This window comes from Garra rufa, chromosome 21, assembly GCF_049309525.1.
Source record: "Garra rufa chromosome 21, GarRuf1.0, whole genome shotgun sequence".
In the NCBI taxonomy this organism is placed as follows: domain Eukaryota; kingdom Metazoa; phylum Chordata; class Actinopteri; order Cypriniformes; family Cyprinidae; genus Garra; species Garra rufa.
The window spans coordinates 33441664-33467075 of NC_133381.1; the positions used below are offsets into that span (position 1 = coordinate 33441664).

The 25412-nt window shown below is 34.4% G+C and overlaps 1 protein-coding gene across 4 annotated transcripts in view; it reads left to right on the forward strand.

Moving 5' to 3' along the window:
• The first annotated feature begins 10600 nt into the window (after positions 1-10600).
• dtnbb (dystrobrevin, beta b) overlaps positions 10601-25412 on the forward strand; it is a 75960-nt gene continuing 61148 nt past the window's right edge. For 2 of the 4 annotated variants that reach the window (XM_073826515.1, XM_073826513.1), the window contains exons 1-6: positions 10604-10992; positions 15989-16041; positions 16294-16361; positions 19786-19866; positions 20027-20240; positions 24003-24088. In XM_073826515.1, coding sequence (XP_073682616.1) covers positions 16295-16361; positions 19786-19866; positions 20027-20240; positions 24003-24088 — 448 coding nt within the window. In that variant the 5' untranslated portion in view covers positions 10604-10992; positions 15989-16041; position 16294. Of the gene's footprint in view, positions 10993-15988; positions 16042-16293; positions 16362-19785; positions 19867-20026; positions 20241-24002; positions 24089-25412 lie in introns of all 4 variants that reach the window. The other 2 variants (XM_073826516.1, XM_073826514.1) reach the window with 2 other exon arrangements.

Here is a 25412-nt window from a genome sequence, read left to right on the forward strand (position 1 = left end):
TTAAATAACGCAATAATAAACCCACAATTGCGAGTTATAAAGTCGGAATAGTGGGATATAAACTCGCAATTGAAATAAAGTCAGAATTGCGAGAGATGAACTCGCAATTTTAAATAAAAAGTTAGAATTTTATATAATGCAATTCTGATGTTTTTTTCCTTGCAATTGCGTTTACATGTTGCAATTCTGACTTCTGACTCAGAATTGCATGATACAAACCCACAATTGCGAATTATAAAGTCGGAATAGCAGGATATAAACTCGCAATTGAAATAAAGTCAGTATCGCAAGATTAGAACTCGCAATTTTAGAATTGATAGTTTACATCTCGCATTTCTGAGTTCTGCGAGATATTGCGAATTACAAAGTGAGGATAACGGGATATAAACCCACAATTACGAGTCATAAAGTCAGAATACCGCGATACAGACTCACAATTGCAAGAAATAAAGTCAGCCTTGCAATGTATCGCAATTCTAAGAAATAAAGTAGACTATTTCTCACAATTGTGACTTTATATCTCGCAATTTGGACTTTCTCAGAATTGCACATTTAATTCTCGCAATGCTGACACAATTGTGTAATACAAACTTGCAAATACTACTTTTTTCTCAGAATTGCATGATATAAACTCGCAAATGTGAGAAATAGTCATAATTATGAGATATGAACTTGCGATTTTGAGGGCAAAAGTTAGAATTGTGAGTTTTTTTTCTTACAATTGCAAGTTTATATAAGGCAATTCTGACTTTTTTTCACGTAGTTGCGAGTTTACATCTCAGTTCTGACTTTTTTTCTCAGAATTGCATGATATAAACCCACAATTGCGAATTATAAAGTCGGAATAGCCGGATATAAACTGGCAATTGCGAGAAATAAAGTATGAACTCTAAGCCTATTTCTCAGATTATTTCTTGTAAATTTATATCTCGCAATTCTCCGAAAAAAAAATCAAAATGTGGAGATAAAAACTCAGAATTACCTTTGCTATTTTTTATTCAGTGGTGAAAATGGCTTCTATATAAGTTTGCTGGATTAGAAAGAGATGACAATAATATTTTGTTTTTACATATCCTGTAAAGCTATTTGTTGGTTGGTTTAAGCCTTTGTGACACAAGCAAAGAACCACACAACTGAAATACCAAGTACTTTGCAGATTTACTGTGAATATGTAAACCTAATACATTAACCTGCCTTGTTACTAGGTTTATACGGTACTGTTCAAAGTTATTTATGGGATAGAAGGGAGTTTTGTCAAATATGTTAACAGGCTAGCACTTCTCTTAGATCGGTGGGTTTTAAAAATGTAAGAACAGGTTTATACCGATAATGGCAATAATTTGTATATTTACAATATTTATAAAATTAAAAGCATTAGTCCCTTACATCTCATTTTCTTCAGAAAAAATAAGGATTTATTAGGGTTGCACTTTTTTATGTTCGGAAAATGACTTTGCTAATGATCTATATCTTGAAAAATTATGATTTTTAAAGATGAACGAATTAAAGCACTTCTTAAACAATCTTATGTACCCTCTCAGGAGCAAAACCAGGTCTTAATCATTTCAATAACCTGTGTCTAATCATTTGAGTCGTTTACATCACATTGCCTCTAATTGGAATAGCGGACGCTCTTTGTAAACGCAGTTTTTCGGAATAGAGTATCAACAGCAAAACTATATGAGCAATTAAGTTAAACACTCAGAAGGGAGACTTTATGAAGATATTTTTTTTTTTTTTTTTTTTTAGTTTTGTAAATACTGACTTTCTTTTAGATGTACAAAAATTTCTACAAAGCATTCTTGTATCTTGCCTAAACATATCCGAATATCTGATAACTAAAGGTTTTTATTTGTGGAATACTGTCCAGCACATCCATTTTAATCATGCCGTGGCTCAATTTCTATTTGATACCAATGGTTCAATGTATGTATGAAAAGAAAAAAAAAAGTCTTTTTTTAATCATCTGCCTTCCAGGCAATAGAAATGTAAAAGAATTTTAGATATTTGCTTGGTAATATACCAAAGTCGATTTATGGGGACTAGATAATCAGATTCTGTTTTAATGTCTGTCTAGTTAAGCAAAGTAATATATTTTAAGTAATATATTTTAATAAAAAGAAGTCTATTTACAAATCATTTTACAAAACATTTAAGAAACAGGGTATTTACTATATCTTTATATTGGCTGTCCCATTTTGGTATACCTTTGTCGAAGGTGTACATAACCTTTTTACACATTGTTTTTCGTACCAGGGCCCTTGTGATTTGATCTGTCGATCTTTTAGTGTGGCTAGTTTTGCCTGCGATGAATCATTGTGTCCTCAGTGGATTTTTAATTGACTAATAATATCTGTGTGAAACTTGTAGCTCACTTATTGATTACTGAAAGTCTAGCTTCATACAGGAAAAAAACAAATCCATCAGGTTCTAGTGTTCGTGTTGTATGAATAAAATTGACTAGTGTGGTGGTTGGGTTGGGTTGTGCTGAATGTCTTTGGGTGTGAGGTTGTTTCAAGGTAACTGGCTTTCACGGACAAACTGTCGCTTTCATTTACATATATATACATATGCAGCATTTAAACATAAAGAGACTCATAGACTATAACTGTGATACCTCCATTGTACATTATATCAGGCCTTAGAACTGATTTGAATTTTTAAAAACAAAACTGATATTTGGGTTAACTCTCAGTTCTTGGAAATGTTTTAATTTGTCAGAGCTGTAAAGAGCAGCGTTTAACTGTTGTTGGTTATTTTCCGCTTTCATTTCTTTTGATAGAGTCGCAACGCATGACTTACCACTGCCTCTATCGCCAACCTTATATGCCTGTGACATTTTACAAAACACTTGGATTTTTAATTAACGAGGCCATGTTTTCCCCTGCTGAACGCTGAAGTGATACGACTCTTAGTGCAGGAGGTGTTGGTATTCCAGAACTTAGAGTGGCTTCCACAATGTGTGTTATTTTTTGTTTTAAAAGTCAATTATTTTCTGTAAAATAAAGGTGAATGTAATATAGTAACTGTAATCGGCACTTGTAAGCAAAGTGTATTTTATCAAGAAACAATAAGAATAAAATGCAGTCAAACAAATGCAGTGATGGGTTTTTTATGTAATTCAGTTGATTTCATCTAATTATTTAAGGGGAGACACTGCAGGCAAAAATGCTGAGATTTTAAATTTTGGTGTTTTTTTTTTCAGGCCAGTGGAAAGAAAACATCCAAAAGACACTGTTAAGTGTTTCTTTTATAGCACTTTATCTATTTGTGTCAATAGATTTCAATTACAATCCATATTTTTAAAGGCTGTGTTCTCAAAATGAGTTTTTTTCTACACTGAGCCTTAAATATACACTTCAGTAACGCACACACCAAACTTTACATTTTTATTCCTGTCTATATCCTGAAGGTTTTTACAGAGGGATTTGTTCATATATAATTTGCTTGATTTTATACATTTTATTCCCCCAAAATTAAAACAAATATATTGTTTTCTGCCTGTTCAAAAATTTTGTGATACAATCAGATATCCAAAATTCCCTCTGTAAAAACATTTGACTCTAATATGTCAAAAAAAGAATATTGAATATTGAAACTGACTTCATCCAGTTTATGATTTTTGTACTAGAAATTGCAAATTTGTGCATGTTTCATTAAAGGGATAGTTCACCCAAAAATGAAAATTTGATGTTTATCTGCTTACCCCCAGGGTATCCAAGATGTTAGATTTTTAACTCAAAGCGGTGCAGTCTGTCAGTCATGTAATGGCAGTGGATGGGCACCAGACCTTTAAAAGTAAAAAAAACATGCACAGACAAATCCAAATTACACCCTGTGGCTTGTGACGATACATTGATGTCCTAAGACATGAAACGATCGTTTTTTGCGAGAAACTGAACAGTATTTCATAAAATCAATTTTCACCTTTGATACACAGCCACGTCCATCTGTCATGAGCACAAGCTTTTCGACTGGTAGTATACGCAAACACCGTAAGGGGAAATCGGTGAAAAGTCCCGGGTTGAGTTTGCGCAAGCAAACATAATCTTTTAGCTTTAAATCGGTTTGAACAATCAGGATAAGCGCAAGTAATTACCATTTTGAATAGCCGCTATACTAGGGCTGGGCGATTAATCGAAAAATAATCGAAATCGACATTCAGAACCTATAATCGTTAAAATTTTTCCAGAAAGATTATTTCAATTACTTTCCCTTTAAAAAACACAAGCGCTCCGTTCCGTTATTCCGCCGACATGTCGATGGAGAGCTTAAACAGTATTTATACAGTAAAAAGTATTTACAGGATATACAAGGGTAATTTTATTTAGAGGAGATACTGCTTATTTTCTACTTTTAATATGAAAAACATTGAAAATTATTTATTTTGTTTCCAATAGTGCAAGTTATTTATTTTCACTAATTTAAGAAAAATGTGACTTCGTTTTAAGCAATGCTTGCTTTAATTTCAGTTGTTCAACACTGATGTTCAATTAATAATCATAGATCAATTTCAATTATTTCAATTATTTTAAAATCAAGTAATGCACCCTTCATCCAAAAATCTCTCGCTTGTAATATGTGAACATATTTACTGTACAAAACTTGTCAGTGAACTATGAGGGCAAAAAAATAATTATTATATAAATATAATTAAATATAATTTTATTAATAAATAAAATAATCGTTCATTAATCGTAATCGGGTTAAAATGTTCAATTAATCGAGATTTTGATTCTAAGCCAAATTGCCCAGCCCTACGCTATACCCACAATCTCTGTGCACTGTGGAAACAATGAGTGTTGTTTACATGCGACAGATGGCTTCCGGCGTTTGCGTATTCTACGCCAGAGTGCGCACACATGTAACGTGCCTGATGCTAAACTCGTGCTCAGGACAGATGGACGTGGCTGTGTATCAAAGGTGAAATATGATATAAATACTGTTCAGTTTTTCGCAAAAAACGTTCGTTTCGCGTCTTAGGACATCAATGTATCGTCACCAGCTGCAGGGTGTAATTTGGATTTGTCTGTGCATGCTTTTTTTTTTTTTTTTACTTTTAAAGGTCTGGTGCCCATCCACTGCCATTATTTGGCTTGCCAGCCTGTACTGGTTTTCGTTAACAATCTTAGTTTGTGTTCTACTGAAGAAACAAAGTCACCTACATCTTGGATGCCCTGGGGGTAAGCAGATAAACATAAATTTTTCATTTTTGGGTGGACTGTCCCTTTAAGTAATGCCTCATTTGCATATTTAAACCTAACATTTTACAAAACTTTGTAATACAAAAAATGTTTGCAATTATCAGTGTAATCAATTAACTGGGTAAGGTAATAACTTAGTTCCTTTTTATTCACCTGCAGTGTCTCGCCTTAAACAAATAATGACATACTGCTTTTAATACAAATTAAAAAAATAACACCACAGATTTTCACCATGAAAGAATGTTATGCAACAACACTAGTAATCCACTGTTGTCTGTTCATGAAAAGGTGAACATGTGTTTGCATCATAGCTTATTTTTTGTAAGCAATGAAACACCCTATCGACCATGCAGAAGCCAAGACTGTACATGTTTCATAAACCTAAATATAGATTATAGCATCCATTTACATCCAACATACTATAAAGTAATTGCTTGTCATCAAGAAAATAAAAGATAAATAAATAAATAATGAAAGCGTGCGGTGAGTTTAGTGGGGGTAATTGAGAATGAATGGGGGAAAGTCACGTGAGAGTAGGCAATGCCTGCATCGCGATATGATTGGATATGATTTGTTATGCTCGGCTGTGATTGGTTCATACGATAAAAATACAGTATCTCACTAAAAAACTGAGTACACCCCTCACCAACCATTTTAGTATATCTCCTCGAAGGGACAATATTATAGAAATGAAACTTGGATATATTTTAGAGTAGTCAATGCGCAGCTTGTATAGCAGTATAGATTTACTGTCCTCTGAAAATAACTCAACAGCCATTATTGTCAAAATAGCTGGCAACAAAAGTGAGTACACCCTAAGTGATGACAGCAGTATGTTGTTTAACCATGCAAAGTCACATGTCCTATTCATCATGTTTTTGTCTGCCTGACAGGACCATGTAAAGTTGTGTATCTTATATTAGAGCAGTTCAAATTTAGTGCTTTAAGTACAATTTAAGTACAAACCAGTGGATGTTCAACATGGCATCTCATGGCAAAAACTCTCTGTATATATATATATTGTAAAAAAATAATAATAATAAAATAAAATAATAATATATATATATATGTTTTTATTATTTTTTTTAAATTAAATTAAAAATCAAAACAATTTAATAATAAATATATTTATAAAAATTGGTAACAAAATAAAAAATAATGCAAAATTAAATAATATATATATATATATATATATATATATATATATATATATATATTGTTTAAAAAAATAAAAAAAATATATGTATGTATGTATGTATTACTAATTATAAATCTATACTTTTTAATGAAAAAAAAATATATGTGTTGAGTATTTTTTTCATGTAAATTGATAATTAAATTATAATAAAATTAAATAAAAAAAAATAAATATATATATATATAAAGCCCTGTATAGACCATTTCAAGGATGTAAACAATAACAAGCGCGTTGGAACGTTACTGCGCATGTCCGGTCCTGAAACATTTCCGGTAGCGCTATTTCTCCGATCTGTCAATTCATGGGTACCAAAGACGTCACTTCCGCTATGCTCGCCGCCATGTTTGTGTCCGATATGACAACAGACACAGCGCATCTCAATGAGATTTAATAATAAATTGAAATAAGAAATTACTTTTTACTACTACTTCCCACACTGTGTATTTGACTTGATTGTATGTTTAGGACAAAAAGTGTAAATTGTTGTGAACGTAGTCGCTCGATGAAGGCTTTAAGACCTTGAAGAATCCTCTGCCGGCTGGTCACTAACTTTCTTCACAGCGAACGGGACTCGCGCTGACGGCACTAATTCCCACAGTCCGCGCTTAGATGTCGGCAAATTAGTTTTGGCGAATGCAAAAAAATGAGATTATTGAGCATAAGCGCAACATCCAGCAAGCCAAGAAAACATAAAATATACCTGAGGGAAGACGTCTTTCACGTCTTGTGTATTCCTAAAACTGGATCTCATTATTGAAGCACAAATTCAAGCACCAAAAGCATGAGATTTCTTTATTTAAAATATGCATTTTTATTCATTCAAGCTATATGGCTGCAATAACATTTTAGTTTAATTTAGTTTATTACACCACTTGTGCAGCCAGTCACAATTCACAATGGTACCATTTACTTGGGACGATGGTTTGTGTGTAACTTGTGTGCCATTTTTGTATGACAAATCATTTTTAGAGTAATTGTACATAAATAGTTTTAGCAAAACAAATATGATTATTTTTGAGAACCCTTTTACATGTATATACTTTACTGCAGGCGTTGCAATGACGAACGCTATGTAGTACAATAGTTTAGCGTTTATTATTTAATTTTCATAATTCACTAAACACCGCATAATCTAAAACACCTTCAACTATAAAACACTCTTGCTCTTAAGACAAATGAAAACAAATAATTTACGGCATCTGGATGTACTGTAAGTCACTATTCTCTGCATTAGCACTGTTTTGAACTTGCTCTTTGAATGCTTTCTTGTTTACTAAATCTTTGGACTTACGAGTTGATCGGTTCAAAATGATGTAATCGCAAAAAAATGTTTCTTTTCATTTTAAGGCATTATTTTCGTTATAATGTACTGATTCACAATCTTAGTCAATATTTAATTATTATTCCAGTACTCTTATTGTGCCGGAAAAAAAAACCCTGCTTTGGAAAGCACCTGCGTGAATGACACCGGTACGCTATATGCATACCGACCCACTTCGAGCACTGCTGAGATCTAATAAAACTGTTGTTAGTTTTTTTTTTTCTGATGACTGTTTTTACAGCTAACTGAACAACATATCCCGGGCATATTGTATACTTGTTGTGAACAGTCTGGGAGTTTTGTTGATCTTCCTCTGGTAGTTGCGGCTGCTGTGACCATAGACTGAAACAGGTAGCGCGGACACAAAAATGGCGGCGATAAACTACAGTGACGTCACATGGAACCTATGGATACGAACACATTCTTTTAAAATCTAGCGAAAAAGCTAGTTAAGGTAAAAAAGCTGCTCATTAACTAATCGATGCTGCGTGCGTGTACACGGGAGATTGCTAAAAGCATATCACATGAACGGAAATATTGTGAACATTTATTCGTACAATGGATGTCATCAGTCTGAAGCAAGCAGTGCAACTTACTTCATGTTTTGTTCCCAAGATATCCGGAGGTTGTTCGTGATTAATTTACTTGCATTGCGTGGTCAGTCTGTATTTGTTTAAATATTTGTTTTCATTAGTACATTACTTTTCACAATACATATCGTTCCAAACAACGCTAAATGTATGCTATTAAAACTAAGCGCTCGATGCTATTATTACGTGTTGAATTCATTTCAACATGTGTTCAACGTTAGTTTGGTCAAGTTTGTTGCTGTGGAACAGTGCAAGTGGAGGGTATGAATGCTCCGAGTCATCATGTGATCACAAATAAACAAGATCGTCGCAATTCAATGCTGGCTAACGTGTTTTACATAAACCTGTATATCTGCAGATTAATAAATGCACACACAAACACACATAAAGCATTCATATATGTTTTTATGCACGTATTTACTGTTCACACCCACACAAATTTTATATATATATATATATATATATATTCATGTGAAAATGAATACTGGTGTAATGTAAAGGCTGATGCTAATTCAGCTTTGCACAACATTTTTTATAATAGAAATCATTTAAATAATTAATCATGTTAATAAACATAAAATACTCATTTCAAAAACATAAAAAAAATACTTTGTCCAAACTTTTGACCAGTACTGTATATAAACAAAAAGCATTCTCTCACTTTCAACTGTTTTTATTTCCAGCACATGTATTGATATGTAAATATTTGTATGAACATAAAATGCTTCAACAAATGAAACAACAACAACTGAAACAACATTTGAACTGAAATGGAGTACAAAGAGGGAACAAATGTCAAAAGCAGCAGTCTGTATCCGGCCTGGTCATCAGTCGCTTTAAGTACTACACTAAATTACTGAATACTACACTCAAGTTCTCAATCACATCTGGGTGTTGATATGGTCAGATGTGGTTTGTCACTGCAGGATGATCAGCTGTCGTTGGGTGTCTACAGATGATGGCTCTCCTTACACTGCCTTCTCACATTTGGTGACCCTTCTGTATTTCTGCAACTGTTTACATCAGTTTAGAATACTTTCTAGAAAACAAAACAAAGGATATTAGCCATCATTATGAAAATGTATATAACATTTAACCAATTCTATGGGAATTACAGGGAGCTAACAAATTTCAGTATTACACTGTATTGTCAGATTTAGTGACCCTGCTGCATATTTACAACTGCTTACATCAAAATGCTTCCTTGACTAAGAAACAAATGATATTAGAAATCACCTGTATAAATTTTGTTTACATTATATAAGGATAAAAGTAGAAAAACAATTATTTAATATAATGCACAATATAAAAAAAAATAATGCTATTATTGCTTAATACGTCAGTACATCTTGGAATTAACATTACCAAAGCTTATGTGATGGAAAATAATATTTACCATAAACATTACGTTTTGTAAACTACTGCCGTTAACTGTTACACAATACGACATTCATGTACTTTCATGTTACTCACTGCATTTGTCAACTGACAAAATAACTAGACGACTAATATGAATTTAACCCACATAACACTTAGCAATAAAACAGAAATAAAAAAAAACTAGCCTTTTTCATTAACGTTACACACGAAAGCTAGATGCATATGTAAACAATGACAAAATGCTACTTTAAATTATACGGCATCATACTTGAAGAGTTAACGTAAAGATATACAAATAAACTGATTAATTAAAAACGATATTTACTTGCCTGAATCGAAATGTGCGCTGTATATCCTAGAGTTGCTTGTTGTTATCCAGCCTTCTCCTTCACTGCCGCAACACGGGTAACTTACGTTTCGCGGAAATCTACCGTTAAACACGTCTCAGAATGTTAGTACCGCCCCAGAGGGAGCACACAACCACCGAACGACAAGGATCTAATTTTAATTTAGACATTTAAGCAGGATGTTTGTATATATATGACCGCAATCCCACTGTTCATAAAGCGCTTCTCGCCATTGTTTTGAATGCGCTGGACCACTAACCGGAAACGTCCTGGGACCAACGACGTCACTTCCTTAAGCCGCCGAATAGCGCTTGAAATGGTCTATACTGAGGCCTTAAAATTATGATATTTGACTTGTTCAATATGTAATTTTTTAAAATCAATTTCTTGCTTTTGCTTTTTGTTTCTCTACTGTAGTTTGTATTATTAATAAGTATATCTTAGACGACTGTACAAAATAAAAATAAATATCCTTATGTGTCTTCAATGTAGCCATAATAAGCATACATACGCAGTACTATATGAGCAGTTACTCAGCATATTCGAGCACGCATATGGCACTGCATTACATAAAACTAACAGTCGGCTAATGGCTTAATAATAATAATCGTGCATATGAGGAGCAATAGTGCTGCTCAGTGATGGGAAAGGCAGGAGTGCTCTGCTGTCCTCTGCTGTTGGCTGATGCTCAGAGAAGCGCTGGTACTGCAGTTCCTACAAGACCGAATCAAACGGAACGGTAACCACGGCACAAATATGACGATGGGGGAGCGCAGCGCTAGCAAACTGCGGATTATTGCCTCGGTATTTGTCAGCCTATATTAAAAAAGTCAAACGAAAGAGAGCTACGATGAAGATGATGATGATACGCCAGGAATCGAGTGCGAGACCGTTGATCGCTCTCATCAGATGCTGATGATGGTCGCGCAACCTGCGTGATTTCCTCCCGCTGGTAAGATCATCCGCTAATGATGCTTTCACATTCACATGCAAATACAAACACAAGCAAAGGGCGCACAACCAAACATGTCCTCAGAATATCATCTTACGGATGCAACTGTATTTGTGCATCATGTAGCATCTTATTTATTTAACACAGCAGGTACATAGGGAGTTGAATAAAGATAATATGGCCGTGTGCATTACGCTAAGACGTTGTCATTAAACGCACTGAGGGAGTATTACTATTTTACACAGTGTGTTAGTGAAAAATTCTCACGTTGAGTCATGTCAAAGCGCGAGTCATTATACTAAGGTTCTAACGTTACCTTAGTGGGCCTTATGTTCACTTAGTAGTAGCCCTGCAACATGCGACTAGATTAGCAAAACCAACGGAACGATTTGAAGCCAGAAGTCATAACGTCAGCAGTGTCTTTAACGGTCAGGAATGACATAATGCTTTCTAGTGGTGTTTCATTCGTGAACGAATCTTTTAAGTGAACGAATCTTGTTCACTGACTCGTATTTTTGGTTCACTGAAGTGTCTCCCGCTGCCTTCCTGTCAGTAAGATCCAATAGTATTTGAAGAACACTTCGTTACTAAACAAATCCGTCAGTTTATCTAAACAAGCTGCTAGCTAAATTCGAAACAGCCATAGGTATTATATCTGGAATAACAAGGACATTGTGTATAAGCGTAAATCTCTTTTTCTTGAGTATTGGTTTAAGAATGGCATAATTCTGGTAGATCAATTGTTTAATTCTAATGGTTTTCTTTTCACTTTTGGCGAATTTTTGGCTTTTTACAAAATCCCTGTAACACCAAAGGATTATGCCAAAGTTTTTGATGCCATATCTCCTAAAATTTGTATTTTATTTAAATATACAACAAGAATAAATACTACACTTTGGTCCCAACCTAATATTGTAAATACCTATGAAGGTAGGATATGTTTGTCACTTAACTCTCATAACAGATGTATAAGAACTTTATTTCAAAGAAATATTGTATCTTTGCCTTATGTTCATTCATTCTGGAACCGGTTCTCAGATGATATTGTTTGGAAAAAGGTTTGGTTACTTCCTAATCAGTATTTAATAACAAATAAAATGAAGGAAGTTTCATTTAAACTAATTAATAGGATCTACCTGTACTTTTCCTGTACTTTTTGTAATAACAGCTTAGAAACTGTGGTTCACTTATATTGGTACTGCCCACTTGTAAAACCCTTTTGGGAAAAAGTTTGTGAGTTTATTGTTAAGAATATTGATGTTGATTTTATTTTATTTTGGAAATATGTGCTTTTTGTTGTTTTCAAGAATCAAAGAGACTGTCATGCTACCAATAGTATTTACATTATTAATCTGATCCTTCTGTTAGCAAAGTTTCATATTCACAAATGTAAATTCTTTGGAAAAAAAACCCTGTTTTATATTATTTAAAAAAGAAATGGAACTGTATATTGATTCTATAAGATTCTCTTTAAAGCAAAAGGCACTGACAACTTTGAAAATTTGTACTTTATTTAATATTCTATTCTAAATTCCCCCTAGCATACCCTGTATTTGTACTGTTACTGTCAAGTTTTCTTTTTTTTTTACTAATGTATGTTATTATTTCAATTCAATAAAAAAAAAAAAAATTCGAAACAGCACTGTAAAAACTTGCAATTGTTCTCTAGCTGATTTAACCCATTAAATGTAGTTTTGTTTGTATAAATGAATGTAAATGTCTCACATTATCACAGTTTATTCACTATAGTTTAGAAAATGCTAATGAAATATGACAAGAACTCAGTTAAACTGTGTCAGAGCAAATTCATCTTGATAATCACAAATTAATTACAGTCAAGCCTTCAAAATGTCTCACCTTATCTCAGTTTATTTGCTATAGTTTAGAAAATGGTAATAAATATGACAAGAATTTAAGATTAAAACTGTTTTAGAACTATTTCATCTTAAAGGAACACTACACTTTTTTGGAAATAGGCTCATTCATCGCGTTCAAAAATGACAAAGTTTCGATGTTTTTCCTATTTAAAACTTGAGTTTTCTGTAGTTATATCGTGTACTAATACCGGCGGAAAATGTAAAGCTGCGTTTTTCTAGGCCGATAAGATTAGGAACTACACTCACATTCCGGCGTAATAGTCAAGGAAGTTTGCTGCCGTAATATGGACGCAGCAGGTGGAGTATCAGCAGCTTTACATTTTCTGCCGGTATTAGTACACGATATAACTACAGAAGAGTCAAGTTTTAAATAGGACAAATATCGAAAACTTGTTGGCCATTTTTGAACGCGATGCTATTGGTCTAATAGGATTCAATGATCTATGCTAAGCTATGCTAAAAGTGATATCGCCAGAACAGGAAAACGGCTGAATGGATTTCAAAACGGTAAAACTCAACTTATTAACTCAGGGGGAGTTGGAGAACGAGCCTATTTCCAAAAAAAGTGGAGTGTTCCTTTAATAATGTCAGATAGCTTTGATAGAAAGGTATGTATCAAAACATGATCAGGTCAAAGTGTCAAATCAAATTTTTGGTCCCAAATGTTTATCAATTTTACTTGTTGTCCACTTTATGAAGAATATTTGGCTATAATATTTCACAGTTTACCTTATTTTGCTATCCTCACTTACGTAAATGTCCTATAGTGTCCCACTAGTAAAAAATATTTAAAAAATGTATCTTTGGTAATAGGTTGTGAAATAATATGTTCGACTTTAAGGAGTAGTTCACTTTCAGAACAAAAATTTACAGATAATGTACTCACCCCCTTGTCATCCAAGATGTTCATGTCTTTCTTTCTTTCTTCAGTAGTAAGGAAATTATGTTTTTTGATAAAAACATTTCAGGATTTCTCTCCATATAATGGAATTCTATGGTGCCCCAGAGTTTGAACTTCCAAAATGTAGTTTAAATGCAGCTTTAAAGGGCTCTAAATGATCCCAGCTGAGGAAGAATGGTCTTATCTTATCGTTTATCGCTAGATAAGACCCTTCTTTCCTCGGCTGTGATCGTTTAGAGCCCTTTGAAGCTGCATTTTGAAAGTTCAAACTCAGGGGCACCATAGAAGTCCATTATATGGAGAGAAATCCTGAAATGTTTTCCTCAAAAAACATAATTTCCTTACGACTGAAGAAAGAAATACATACCTGTGCTACTTAAGACTGGTTTTTAGTCCAGGGTCACATATGTGTTTGTTTAAGTCATCTGTAGACTTTATTTCAACATATTTTTCAAATAAACATTTAACAGTGGAATTCATGGTGAAAACTACATTACCCAAGATGCTGTATAAATTTCCACCAATTAGAGAATCAAATTACACCAAAAGATCTCTGCAGGAAACATGCTCTCCCACGAAACATCACAAATTGTGTAATCAACTTTAAATGCTTAATTTTAATAATATGTTTGACTTAAGTAAAACCAGTTAGTTTAGATGTGCAACAGTTGGGTTACTAAAATAAAACTCAGTACTCATTTTCTCCATTGGGAAAAGATGAATCTCAAAATCATACAGTCATTGTTGGAAAGGGTTCAAATACACAAAAATGCTGAAAAAAACAAAAAAATTGTGGGACCTTAAGGACTTTTCTGAAAAACAGTGGGCAGTTTAACTGTTCAGGACAAAGAAGGGACTATATGTAAACGTCTTTTATGTAAAATATCTTATTCAGGTCAGTGCTAAATAAAAAACATGCATTTTGTGTGATCCCTCCTATTTTGGTCAAATAAGTAACATTTGGCAGATTCTGCAAGGTGTATGTAAACTTTTGACTTCAACTGTATGATTCATAGATTCTCACTAATTCTTCTTTTTTTTCTCTTTTAAAAATCCATGTAAATGTCACATAAATAACTTTGCGATCCATGAAAAAACAATATGTATAAAAAATTGATTATATAATGGTAAGTTTAAAACAAGAAAGGTAAAAAGTAATCTAAAAAGTAGTCTACATTACCTAAAAAGAGTAACCTAGATTACATTGCTAACTACAATTTTGTAAGTAATCTACCCAGCACTGGAAACAGATTTGGAGAAATTTAGCATTACATCACATTCTCACCAATGAATCCTCTGCGGTGAATGGGTGAGAGGTTAAACCACACAAAGTCATCTCACCTGAATCAGGCGAGAAATACGCACAGATCAAGTACACCAAGTGCAAACAGTTTTAAACAAATAGGTCAGGAGATTCTTATGTGAGAGGACAACAGCGGATGAACTTTTCACTGTAGAAAGCATTATTACGGATTATGTGATGGTTTAGCGTTAATATCCCTTAATGACAGCTTTTCACGTCTTAAGATGTTAATTGATGGACTGGAGTCATATGGATTACTTGTGGCTTACTGTGATGTTTTTTATCTGTAATGAATCACTGAGTTTGCTGTATAACAGTTTACTGGCGTAATGATGTAACCTGCAGAAAAGGTCACTGAATCACTGAATGAATCAGAAGAGATGATCTCAATGAAGTGATTATGATTAATAATAATTCCTTCCACCAATGAAAGTGACAAGTAAATATGAGTTAACAGCTGATGTAATCTTTAATGGTGATGATGTAAGCACTACAATTACATAACAGTAATAACTTGTGTTGCTCATATATATTTATTATATATATATTGTTTTCATGTGACTTCTTTAGCAGCTCCTTTCTCATCGCTCTTTTGTCTCTACACGTTACTTGTACTAGTAATGTATAATATGCATGTCATTATACTTAGAATTTTTCCTTCACTGCCTTTTCCTTCTCTCCTTGTCACTATTAAGTGGTTCCTTAGCGGCTCTTGTTTCATTAGCTCGCAGGATGCAGTCTGTGCAGACACTATTGTCGTACATAATCAGCGCTAGCACAGAGCAAGAGAACTCAAATGCCCTTTTATGAACGGGGGATTTATTCCAGGGTTTATTTTTGTGTTTGTGTGTGGGTTGGATTGGGGGGAGGGGTATTTCCCCAGATGTCAACATCGCAATGTTTTTCCTTTCGTAGGAGCTTCCTGGTTCCTCTGCATCACCTTATCTGAGTCCCAGCCAACCTGACAGGTGAGTAATAGAGTCTTAAGGAGTTTCCTGTGGATTGAAGATATGCACCATGAGTTTGCAAAAGATCCTAGAGAGAGTTCTGAAAGTCTGTCGATTAAAGGAGTGTGGAAATACGCATATATAGATAGATAGCTGTTATAACTAATTCAAATGCTATCTTGTGATTTTGCTGTTTATTGTGAGTTGTGTCATCGTAATGAGGCCGTGTTTAAGCTGTGGTATTAAATGGATCTTTTTTTGTGTGTTGTGTAGAATGATTGAAGAGGGGAGTAAAAGCAGCAAGTCCATGGTGGAGAAGAGGCAGCTCTTCATGGAGATGAGTGAGTTGCTTTCAGAGTTAACTACGTTTCCTGCACATTGCACCGCACACATGCACAGAGGCCTTGTCGAAATCTATTCGCCCTTCACTGCCACAGGGCAATAGACTGCCACAAACTAGTGTCTCAGGTTGGAAGGCAAAACTGATTTTGAGGAAATTGTAGAACCAGGTTGATGGCCCAAGTACAACTGCTGTGTGAAATGTCACATAGTTGCTTTATATGCTCAAAATATTTTTGTGCATGTCATAGATTACTAGAGCTGTTTTTTTGGAAACTGAGTAATCGGTCGATTATTCTGACGATTAATTGAGTACTTGGATAATTGTAATTTGTTGTAGTATAGACCTAAGTAAACACAATTACTTAAAATACATATATAATAGCATGAGGCAATAATAATTGGTTCAAATAAAATATCAAAAGTAAGTACTCATATGGTTTGATTGAACAAAACTTTTAAAATACAAAATGTATTACAAATAATAGAACTAGTGTACATTATGCATTATAGCAAAGGCCTGTAAAAGATTGTTACACTTCACTGTGTGGTCTAATCCTTTAATATTGACTAAACAACATTAAATTCAAATGTCCACTTAATCTTTAATATTTGGACATTTCTTTATGACAGAAATGCTACAGCCACTGTATTTTTTGAAAATGTGCACATCAAAACGTGTAAACTCGAGTTATAGTTTGAGCTTTTATTTTGAAATCGTGATGAACAGTTAGCATATAGTCAGTTACCCAGATGTGCGGCCATATTGGTGATGCTTTGATGTAAGCAACAGCATGGATGCATGGTTAATATACTACTGAATATGTTGTTCTGCTAATTTTTGCTGTATAAACCAAACAAAAATGCGTGGAAGCTGCTAAGTCATATAGAGAAGGACTTAGTAAGTAAGAAAGGGCGCAATATTTTGACAAACCAAAGTTAATAGGTGGTAATGATACATGTGAGGAGTATTAATTAAGGTATTATCCTAATATTTCACCTACCTGACCAGAAATCCTGGTTCAGTTCGGCCACCCACAAACGCCTTTTGTTCCTCAGACAGTTTTTTGCACTCTTCTCCTTGATTTGTTACAACTTTGGCAGTCTATAGTACTCCAAAAAAAATGTCCCTGGTCTGACAGCCCAAAACATGACAACATTTGACCATTTTCGGCAGCAATGATCAGCAAAACTCGTGCTTCATTTAGTTCAGTCGGATTGTTTACATTTAGTGCCGCTAATTTGATGACGCGTTGTAAAAACACTCTATTGAGAAAGACATTGATGTATTCTCTTGTGTTTGCATAGGTTTATAAATGATTTACCTTACAAATCTGATGAAATGGCACACGTTGTGTTTCCAGACGAATGTTACAGTAAACCCAAACTCACAACAATATGCAGAGATGGAGTTTTACACATGTAAATGATAACTGTTTGTGCGGAGCAGCATTTGCTGTGGACGGTGTTGCTCTGAGATGCACGTACATAATCTACATGCATGTAAATAATTATAGCGCATATATTAAACCTGCATTACATACATTTATTTAATTGAATCGTAGTGTATGTGGGTTCACAATTGTATTATGCTTTATTATAATTTTTAAATGGGTTTAATATATCACGCAGTCTTCGAAAACGGTCTAATAATGCGTTTCATGAATGCTCGTCCATGGAATGCGTCATTTCCGGTATTTTGCTGGTTACTCGACATCGGCAAAATTAAATCAAGGATTTTTTAAGAACTGAGTACTCGAATTGAATTGAGGAATCATGACAGCCCTTTAGATTGCACATTTTTGAAAGCATAGTTTACACCAAAATTCTCACCCTCATGTTGTTTCAAACCTGTATGACTTTTTTCTTTTGCGAGACACAAATGGTGGACAAATCATATGTGACTCTTGACCACAAAACCTGTCTTAAGTAGCACAGGTATATTAGTAGCAATAGTCAAAATTACAAAAATAGATTGTATGGGTCAAAAGTATGGGTTCTTTTATGCCAAAAATCATTAGGAAAATTAAGTAAAGATCATATATTTGAATAGTTGTATTTCGGTCATATCCTAACAAACCATACATCAGTGGAAAGCTTATTCATTTAGCTTTCAGATGATTGACACTTATGACTGGTTTTGTGGTCCAGGGTCACATATGGGCTGCTTTTATGAAACTTTTAAGGTCACATTTTCTCTGCAAAATTTACCTGGGCGCAATATAGTAATTTCAATAGGAATCTGTGCAACCAGGAGTTTTGTGTGAGAGTGAAAAAGTTCCCCAAGCAGTTGGTGATGTGTAGGGGTCGACCGATATGTGTTTTTCAGGACCAATGCAGATACCGATTATTACAAATCAAATACACTGATAACCAATATTTTGAACTGATATATATGTTTGGTCTAAAAATGAAAATTAAGAATAACAAGAGCTGTGACAAAAACTTTCTTTAAATGCTTTTAAATTATTTTATCATCTGATCGGTTTTGAAAATGAGCGATACCGATAAACATAAAATATCGGCACCGATAATCCCATTTTTTGTGGGGGATTTCTGTCATTTTAGATCTCGACAGCTTGGATCCCTATTCGTTATTGGCATACAAGGACTTGGAACAACATGAGGCTGAGAAAAAAACGGTTTCTCTTCCAAATGCTCTACAAAGGCATCATTTTTGCTGTTTTGCTGCAATATGACCAAAATCTTATCAAGATATGAGTATTTTATTTAATGGTAACAATATATCATGATATTGTTCGTTTTACTTTAAATAAGGTCTTTATTATATTAAGATTTTTGATACCATAGAAATGTCAGAATTCTTGTCACCAGTGTCATTATCACAAAAAACTAACACTAGCCTAAAGAGAAAAACGCAAGCTTACTGAAGATAAGTAAACAGTGAGTAATTAAATAAGAATAAGAAACTAATTACAAACAATAGGATAAAAAACTACAGTAGAACAAATAAATAGGAAATGTAATGTACATTGCATAAAGTAATCAAACGTATAAAAACATGGCATATTCTTCACTGTGTAAATTAAATATATATACATTTCCTCTTATTAAAGTTAGAAAAGTGATTTAGTCCAGAGCAGTGAGAGATTTTCTCTCTTTTTGTTGTTTGGTTAACTTAAATGGCAGACAATAGGAATATTAGACTGCTATCACTTTAAGAGCTGCCTGGATCCAATACACTGCTACACGTTTTCTTTCTCAGCTGTTTGTTTTCACTTAAGACCTAAAATACTGTGTTTAAGAGGAGGATACTTGTAAAGACGGGCATTTTTGACACATACAAGTGTGTATTTAACCGTTATAGATTGTGAGGTGCCTAAAGATTTCAACCTCTAGTAAATAATAATTTGGTTTAAGGGACTTGTCAGTGTGAAAGTAACAAAACTGATGCATTTTCTCCAGGGGCACAAAACTTTGATGTTATTCGCCTCTCAACATATAGGACGGCATGTAAGCTACGATTTGTTCAGAAACGATGCAACCGTAAGTCCTGTTTCCATGTTATTTATTTTAAAATACAATTTTGTGACGTACAAAGTTGCTTTGGTTGTATATCATGTAAATTTGTACTTGTATATAAAAAACAACAAACATACCCATTCTGTATTTTAATGCTCTCGCTGGTGTACTTTTATTGTCGTAGTTCATCTAGTGGACGTGTGGAACATGATCGAAGCTTTCCGTGACAATGGGTTGAGCACGTTAGACCACAATGCCGAGATTAATGTGTCACGCCTGGAGACCATTCTGTCCTCCATCTTCTACCAGCTCAACAAGCGGCTGCCCACCACCCACCAGATAAACGTGGAGCAGTCCATCGGCCTGCTGCTCAACTTCATCGTGGCCACTTATGACAGGTGTGTTGTTAGAGCGGGAGATTTGTTTTTCTCTCAGGGGGTCCCTTGTGGCAGTATGTCCCTGCAAACCTGATGGACTGTGAGTCATATGCATCGTGACAAGAGTGAGTGTTTGGAAGGCATAGGCTCTGGTCCAAAACATAGTGAGCTGCCTACGGAGGCAGCATTTCAAGACATTGTAAATACACTGCTAAGGTGAAGGCTATTCCATAGGGTAGGCAACCTAATTATATTGCTTACTAAGATACCGCACTTCATTTTGGCAAAATTCTAAAAGTCCAGTGACATTTATCATTGTTTGGTCAATTTTTTTCACAAGCAATATCTAGTAAGTTCGATAGAAATCCATCTGGAATTTCGATTGAGGGTAAAAGATTTCCCCATGCAGATTTTACAACAGATTCATTTTGGCCACATGAATTCACTGTTCTGACCCACAGAAAGCTGCTTGGTTTGAAAGTGTCTTCTGTGTGATCTATGCCTCATACTGTACATAGTTACAGTATTGACAACAGACAGTGCATGCAAGGTTTCACCAAAATTTTGCTATTGTGCATTTTGTGATTACCTAACTTTGGAAGCCCGTTTCTGCTACTAAATAAAAAATAAAAAAGGTAATTGCGACTTTTTATCTCAAAATTCTGACATAATACAAACTCGCAATTCTGACATTTTTCCTCAAATTTTGTGAGATAAACTCATAATTGTGAATTATAAAATCAGAATTGCGTCATTTTTCTCTGAATTGCATGAAATAAACTCACAATTGCGAGTTAAAAAGCCAGAATTACGAGATATAAACTCGCAATTACGAGAAATAAAGTTCGAATTGCGAAAAACATGCAATTCAGATTTTTTCTTGCAATTTCGAATTGTGATATACACTCACGATTCAGATTTTTTTCCGCAAAATTGTGATATAACCTCACAATTGCGAGTTTTAAAGTCAGAATTGCAAGATATACACTCGTAATTCTGACTTTTTTTCTCAGAATTGTGCAATACGAACTCACAATTCAGTTTTTTTTAAATTGTTATATAAACTCAATTGTGAGTTATATAGTCAAAATTGCGAGATATAAACTCCCAGTTCTGAGAAATTAAGTCAGAATTGCAAGATATGCACTTGTAAATATGACTTTTTTTCTCAGAATTGCGCAATACAAATGCACAATTAATTTTAAAAAAGTGATATAAGCTCGCAATTGCAAGTTATAAAGTCAAAATTCCGAGATATAAACTCACAATTCTGAGAAATTAAGTCAGAAATGCAACATATACACTTGTAATTCTGATTTTTTTCTCAGAATTGCATGATATAAATTCGCAATTGAGAGTTATAAAGTCAGAATTACTAGATATAAAACAAGAAAGTTTATATCCCGCAGTTTTGCCAGGCAGAGGCAAATTTTCTTCATGCATCAGTGTTGCTGCCTATGTAGAGTGTACCAGATTAGTCACTTTTAAGATGACTTATAAATGGATAATATTAAAATTGTACATGATTTCTGTAAGATTTTTTCCCCTGCTTGTCATGTGCAGTGTAGTCTAATATAGCCAGATCTTCAAACTGACAAATGATGAATATACATAGATGCCTCATTTGCGGCTTCACTAGCGGTACTATACATAAGCTGTCCACCATATTGGAACATTAAAAACTGTTACATGTGCATCCGCAACCATAGTTATATGCATGTATGATTATACTGTATATATCTGTAGTTACAAGAATGCATGATACTGTATATATAGGCGTTATCTAACACAACAGCAAAAAGTTACCATTGGTTAATACAAATACATTCTCACCTATTTCCTTACAAATTTAAAGCTTGGTGGTTTTTACAACCAGACACTGTGCAAAGTTGTTGCATCTTGGAAAACTTATTGATTTGACCATTCTAAGATGGCGGAATGCATTGACGTGTCAGGAGCAGTTGAATGTGGCTTCTACATGTTGGACTCCATCGCAGCTTTCATTGACTAAAAAAGCTTAGAGGCCATCTAACAAACATGTCAAGTTGAAGACCCTACAATAACAGTGTGAACCCAATAAATCATTAGTTCAAGAAAGTTTACTGCAACAGTGCAACCGAAGTCTATTGTGGAGTACTTTTGAAAATCCAGCATTTAGGTGATCCTGCTAAGCCATCATTGTCACAGATGTAAACACAACGGCTTCAAAGCAGTCTCAGTTATAGTTGGCTGTATGAAATGTTTATATTTCAACACCTAATGAAAGTCAAGAAGTAGCATGTTACACACACACACACACACACACACACACACACACACACACACACACACACACACACACACACACACACACACACACACACATGTTGGGTTTACATGTTTTATGGGGACATTCCATAGGCGTAATGGTTTTTATACTGTACAAACCGTATTTTCTATCGCCCTAACCCTACCCTACACCTAAACCTAGCCCTCACAGGAGATTGTGCAAACTTTTACTTCCTCAAAAAAACTCATTGTGCATGATTTATAAGCCTGTTTCCTCATGGGGACCTGAGAAATGTCCCCACAAGGTCAAAATTTACTGGTATTCCTATCCTTGTGCGGACATTTGGTCCCCACAACGTGATGAATACCAGGTACACACACACACACACACACACACACACACACACACACACACACACATGTTGGGTTTACATGTTTTATGGGGACATTCCATAGGCGTAATGGTTTTTATACTGTACAAACCGTATTTTCTATCGCCCTAACCCTACCCTACACCTAAACCTAGCCCTCACAGGAGATTGTGCACACTTTTACTTCCTCAAAAAAACTCATTGTGCATGATTTATAAGCCTGTTTCCTCATGGGGACCTGAGAAATGTCCCCACAAGGTCAAAATTTACTGGTATTCCTATCCTTGTGCGGACATTTGGTCCCCACAACGTGATGAATACCAGGTACACACACACACACACACACACACACACACACACACACACACACACACACACACACACACACATGTTGGGTTTACATGTTTTATGGGGACATTCCATAGGCGTAATGGTTTTTATACTGTACAAACCGTATTTTCTATCGCCCTACACCTACCCTACACCTAAACCTAGCCCTCACAGGAGATTGTGCACACTTTTACTTCCTCAAAAAAACTCATTGTGCATGATTTATAAGCCTGTTTCCTCATGGGGACCTAAGAAATGTCCCCACAAGGTCAAAATCTACTGGTATTACTATCCTTGTGGGGACATTTGGTCCCCGCAACGTGATGAATACCAGGTACACACACACACACACACACACACACACACACACACACACACACAAAGAAGATGGTGCACAAGAACTAAACAAATGAAATAAATTGGTGATTCGATTTTGAACGGGTTCATTTACATGAATCGTTCAAACGAACCAATTCACTCAAATGAATCAGACTTTCCAACACTACAAATGAGCTAGAGGACATTTTAGCTTCCTGTGCGAAGTGTGACAAAAAAGGTTACTCCCAAAAACAAAAACAAAAAAAAAAAGAAAAAGTAAGTACTAATAAGATGTTTTGGCTATGGGGTTGTAGGCCTTGATAATAACACTTTTAACATTATGTGGTCAAAAATATGTTCTGTTTACACATATATTTCCTAAAAGACTTGCTAAAAATGTATGAAGTTTGTGTAGTCCAGAGATTAAATGTAATTTAAAGAATCTTAAAATTGCTATAACACAACATCTTCTCAAAATGTGTTGTTTGTGTTTCAGTGAAGGCCATGGGAAACTTACGGTGTTTGCTATGAAGGCAATGCTAGCTACGATGTGTGGTGGTAAAATACTGGACAAATTACGTTGTGAGTATCACGTCTACTATACAGCTATTCAGCAGTTTCAAAGACACAATACATATTTTCTGTCATAAAAAGGAGTTCATATGCTCTGTCATGCTGAACTGTTGTTAATTAGTACTGGAATATATGCAAGTAGTCATTTCAAACTCTTCTTTTTGCTAAATTGCCACTTTTCTGTCTGCTAAACTGTCAGTATTAATCCATCTGTAAACTCATACAATGTTATATAATATAAAATACGTTTACTGAAGCTATATTCAGAGGCAATACACAACTAGGACTTTTATGCCAAAACGTTTCACTAAGAGTTTGGCTCCCCCTTCTGTACATAAGGTGTACTGAACTCAAAATGACATTACAGTTTAAAATCTTTTCTGAATACTTAAGTTAATAAAAGGCATCTCGACACTAATAATAATAATAACAAAAAATAGAAAGAAATACTTTTTGAAGAATTTTTTTTTGCATCCTAGAAGTGTCTTTTAGCTGTATATACAAAATGCTGAGCATTGTTTGATTAAATTACACTATTCAAAAGTTCAGTGCATCACATTGAGAATCTCAGTTTTTGAGAAATAATAATTAATTTTACCCAGATGAGTTTTACAGATTTTGGTTTTGATCGGTTACAGCTTGTATATTTAAGTGATGCAAATTTGTAATTTCTTTTATAGCTCCACAACGATGAGCATCATTGTATCATTTTTTTTATTATGCATAATTAATATGTAAATTAAAGGGAAAATTCACTTCCAGAACAAAACTTTACAGATAATGTACTCACCCCCTTGTCATCCAACATGTTCATGTCTTTCTTCAGTCGTAAAGAAATTGTTTTTTGAGGAAAACATTTCAGGATCTTTCTCTATATAGTGGACGTCTATGGTGCCCACAAGTTAGAACTTCCAAAATGCAGTTTAAACACGGCTTCAAATGATCCCAAATGCAGTTGTAAATGATCCCAGCTGAGGAAGAAGGGTCTTATCTAGAGAAATGATTGTTTATTAAAAAAAAAAAAAAAAAAAAAAAAAAATTTATATACGTTTTAACTTTGTCTTCTCGCTCTGCCTTAACTCAAGTTTTTTCCGGTTCAAGACAGTTGGCTTATTTTTTCCCTCAACTTTAAAAATCATTACAAAATCGTCCTACTTCACTGCAGAAGTACACCCCTAACAAAAAAGGTTAAACCAGCAATATAAGACAATTTTGTAGTTGAGGGAGAAAATGAGATGGGAGTTTTTCAACATACCCTTACTGTCTTGAACCAAAAAACAAACTGTTCGGGCAGAGCAAAACAAGACGAGCATTTGAGGTTAAAAAGTATATA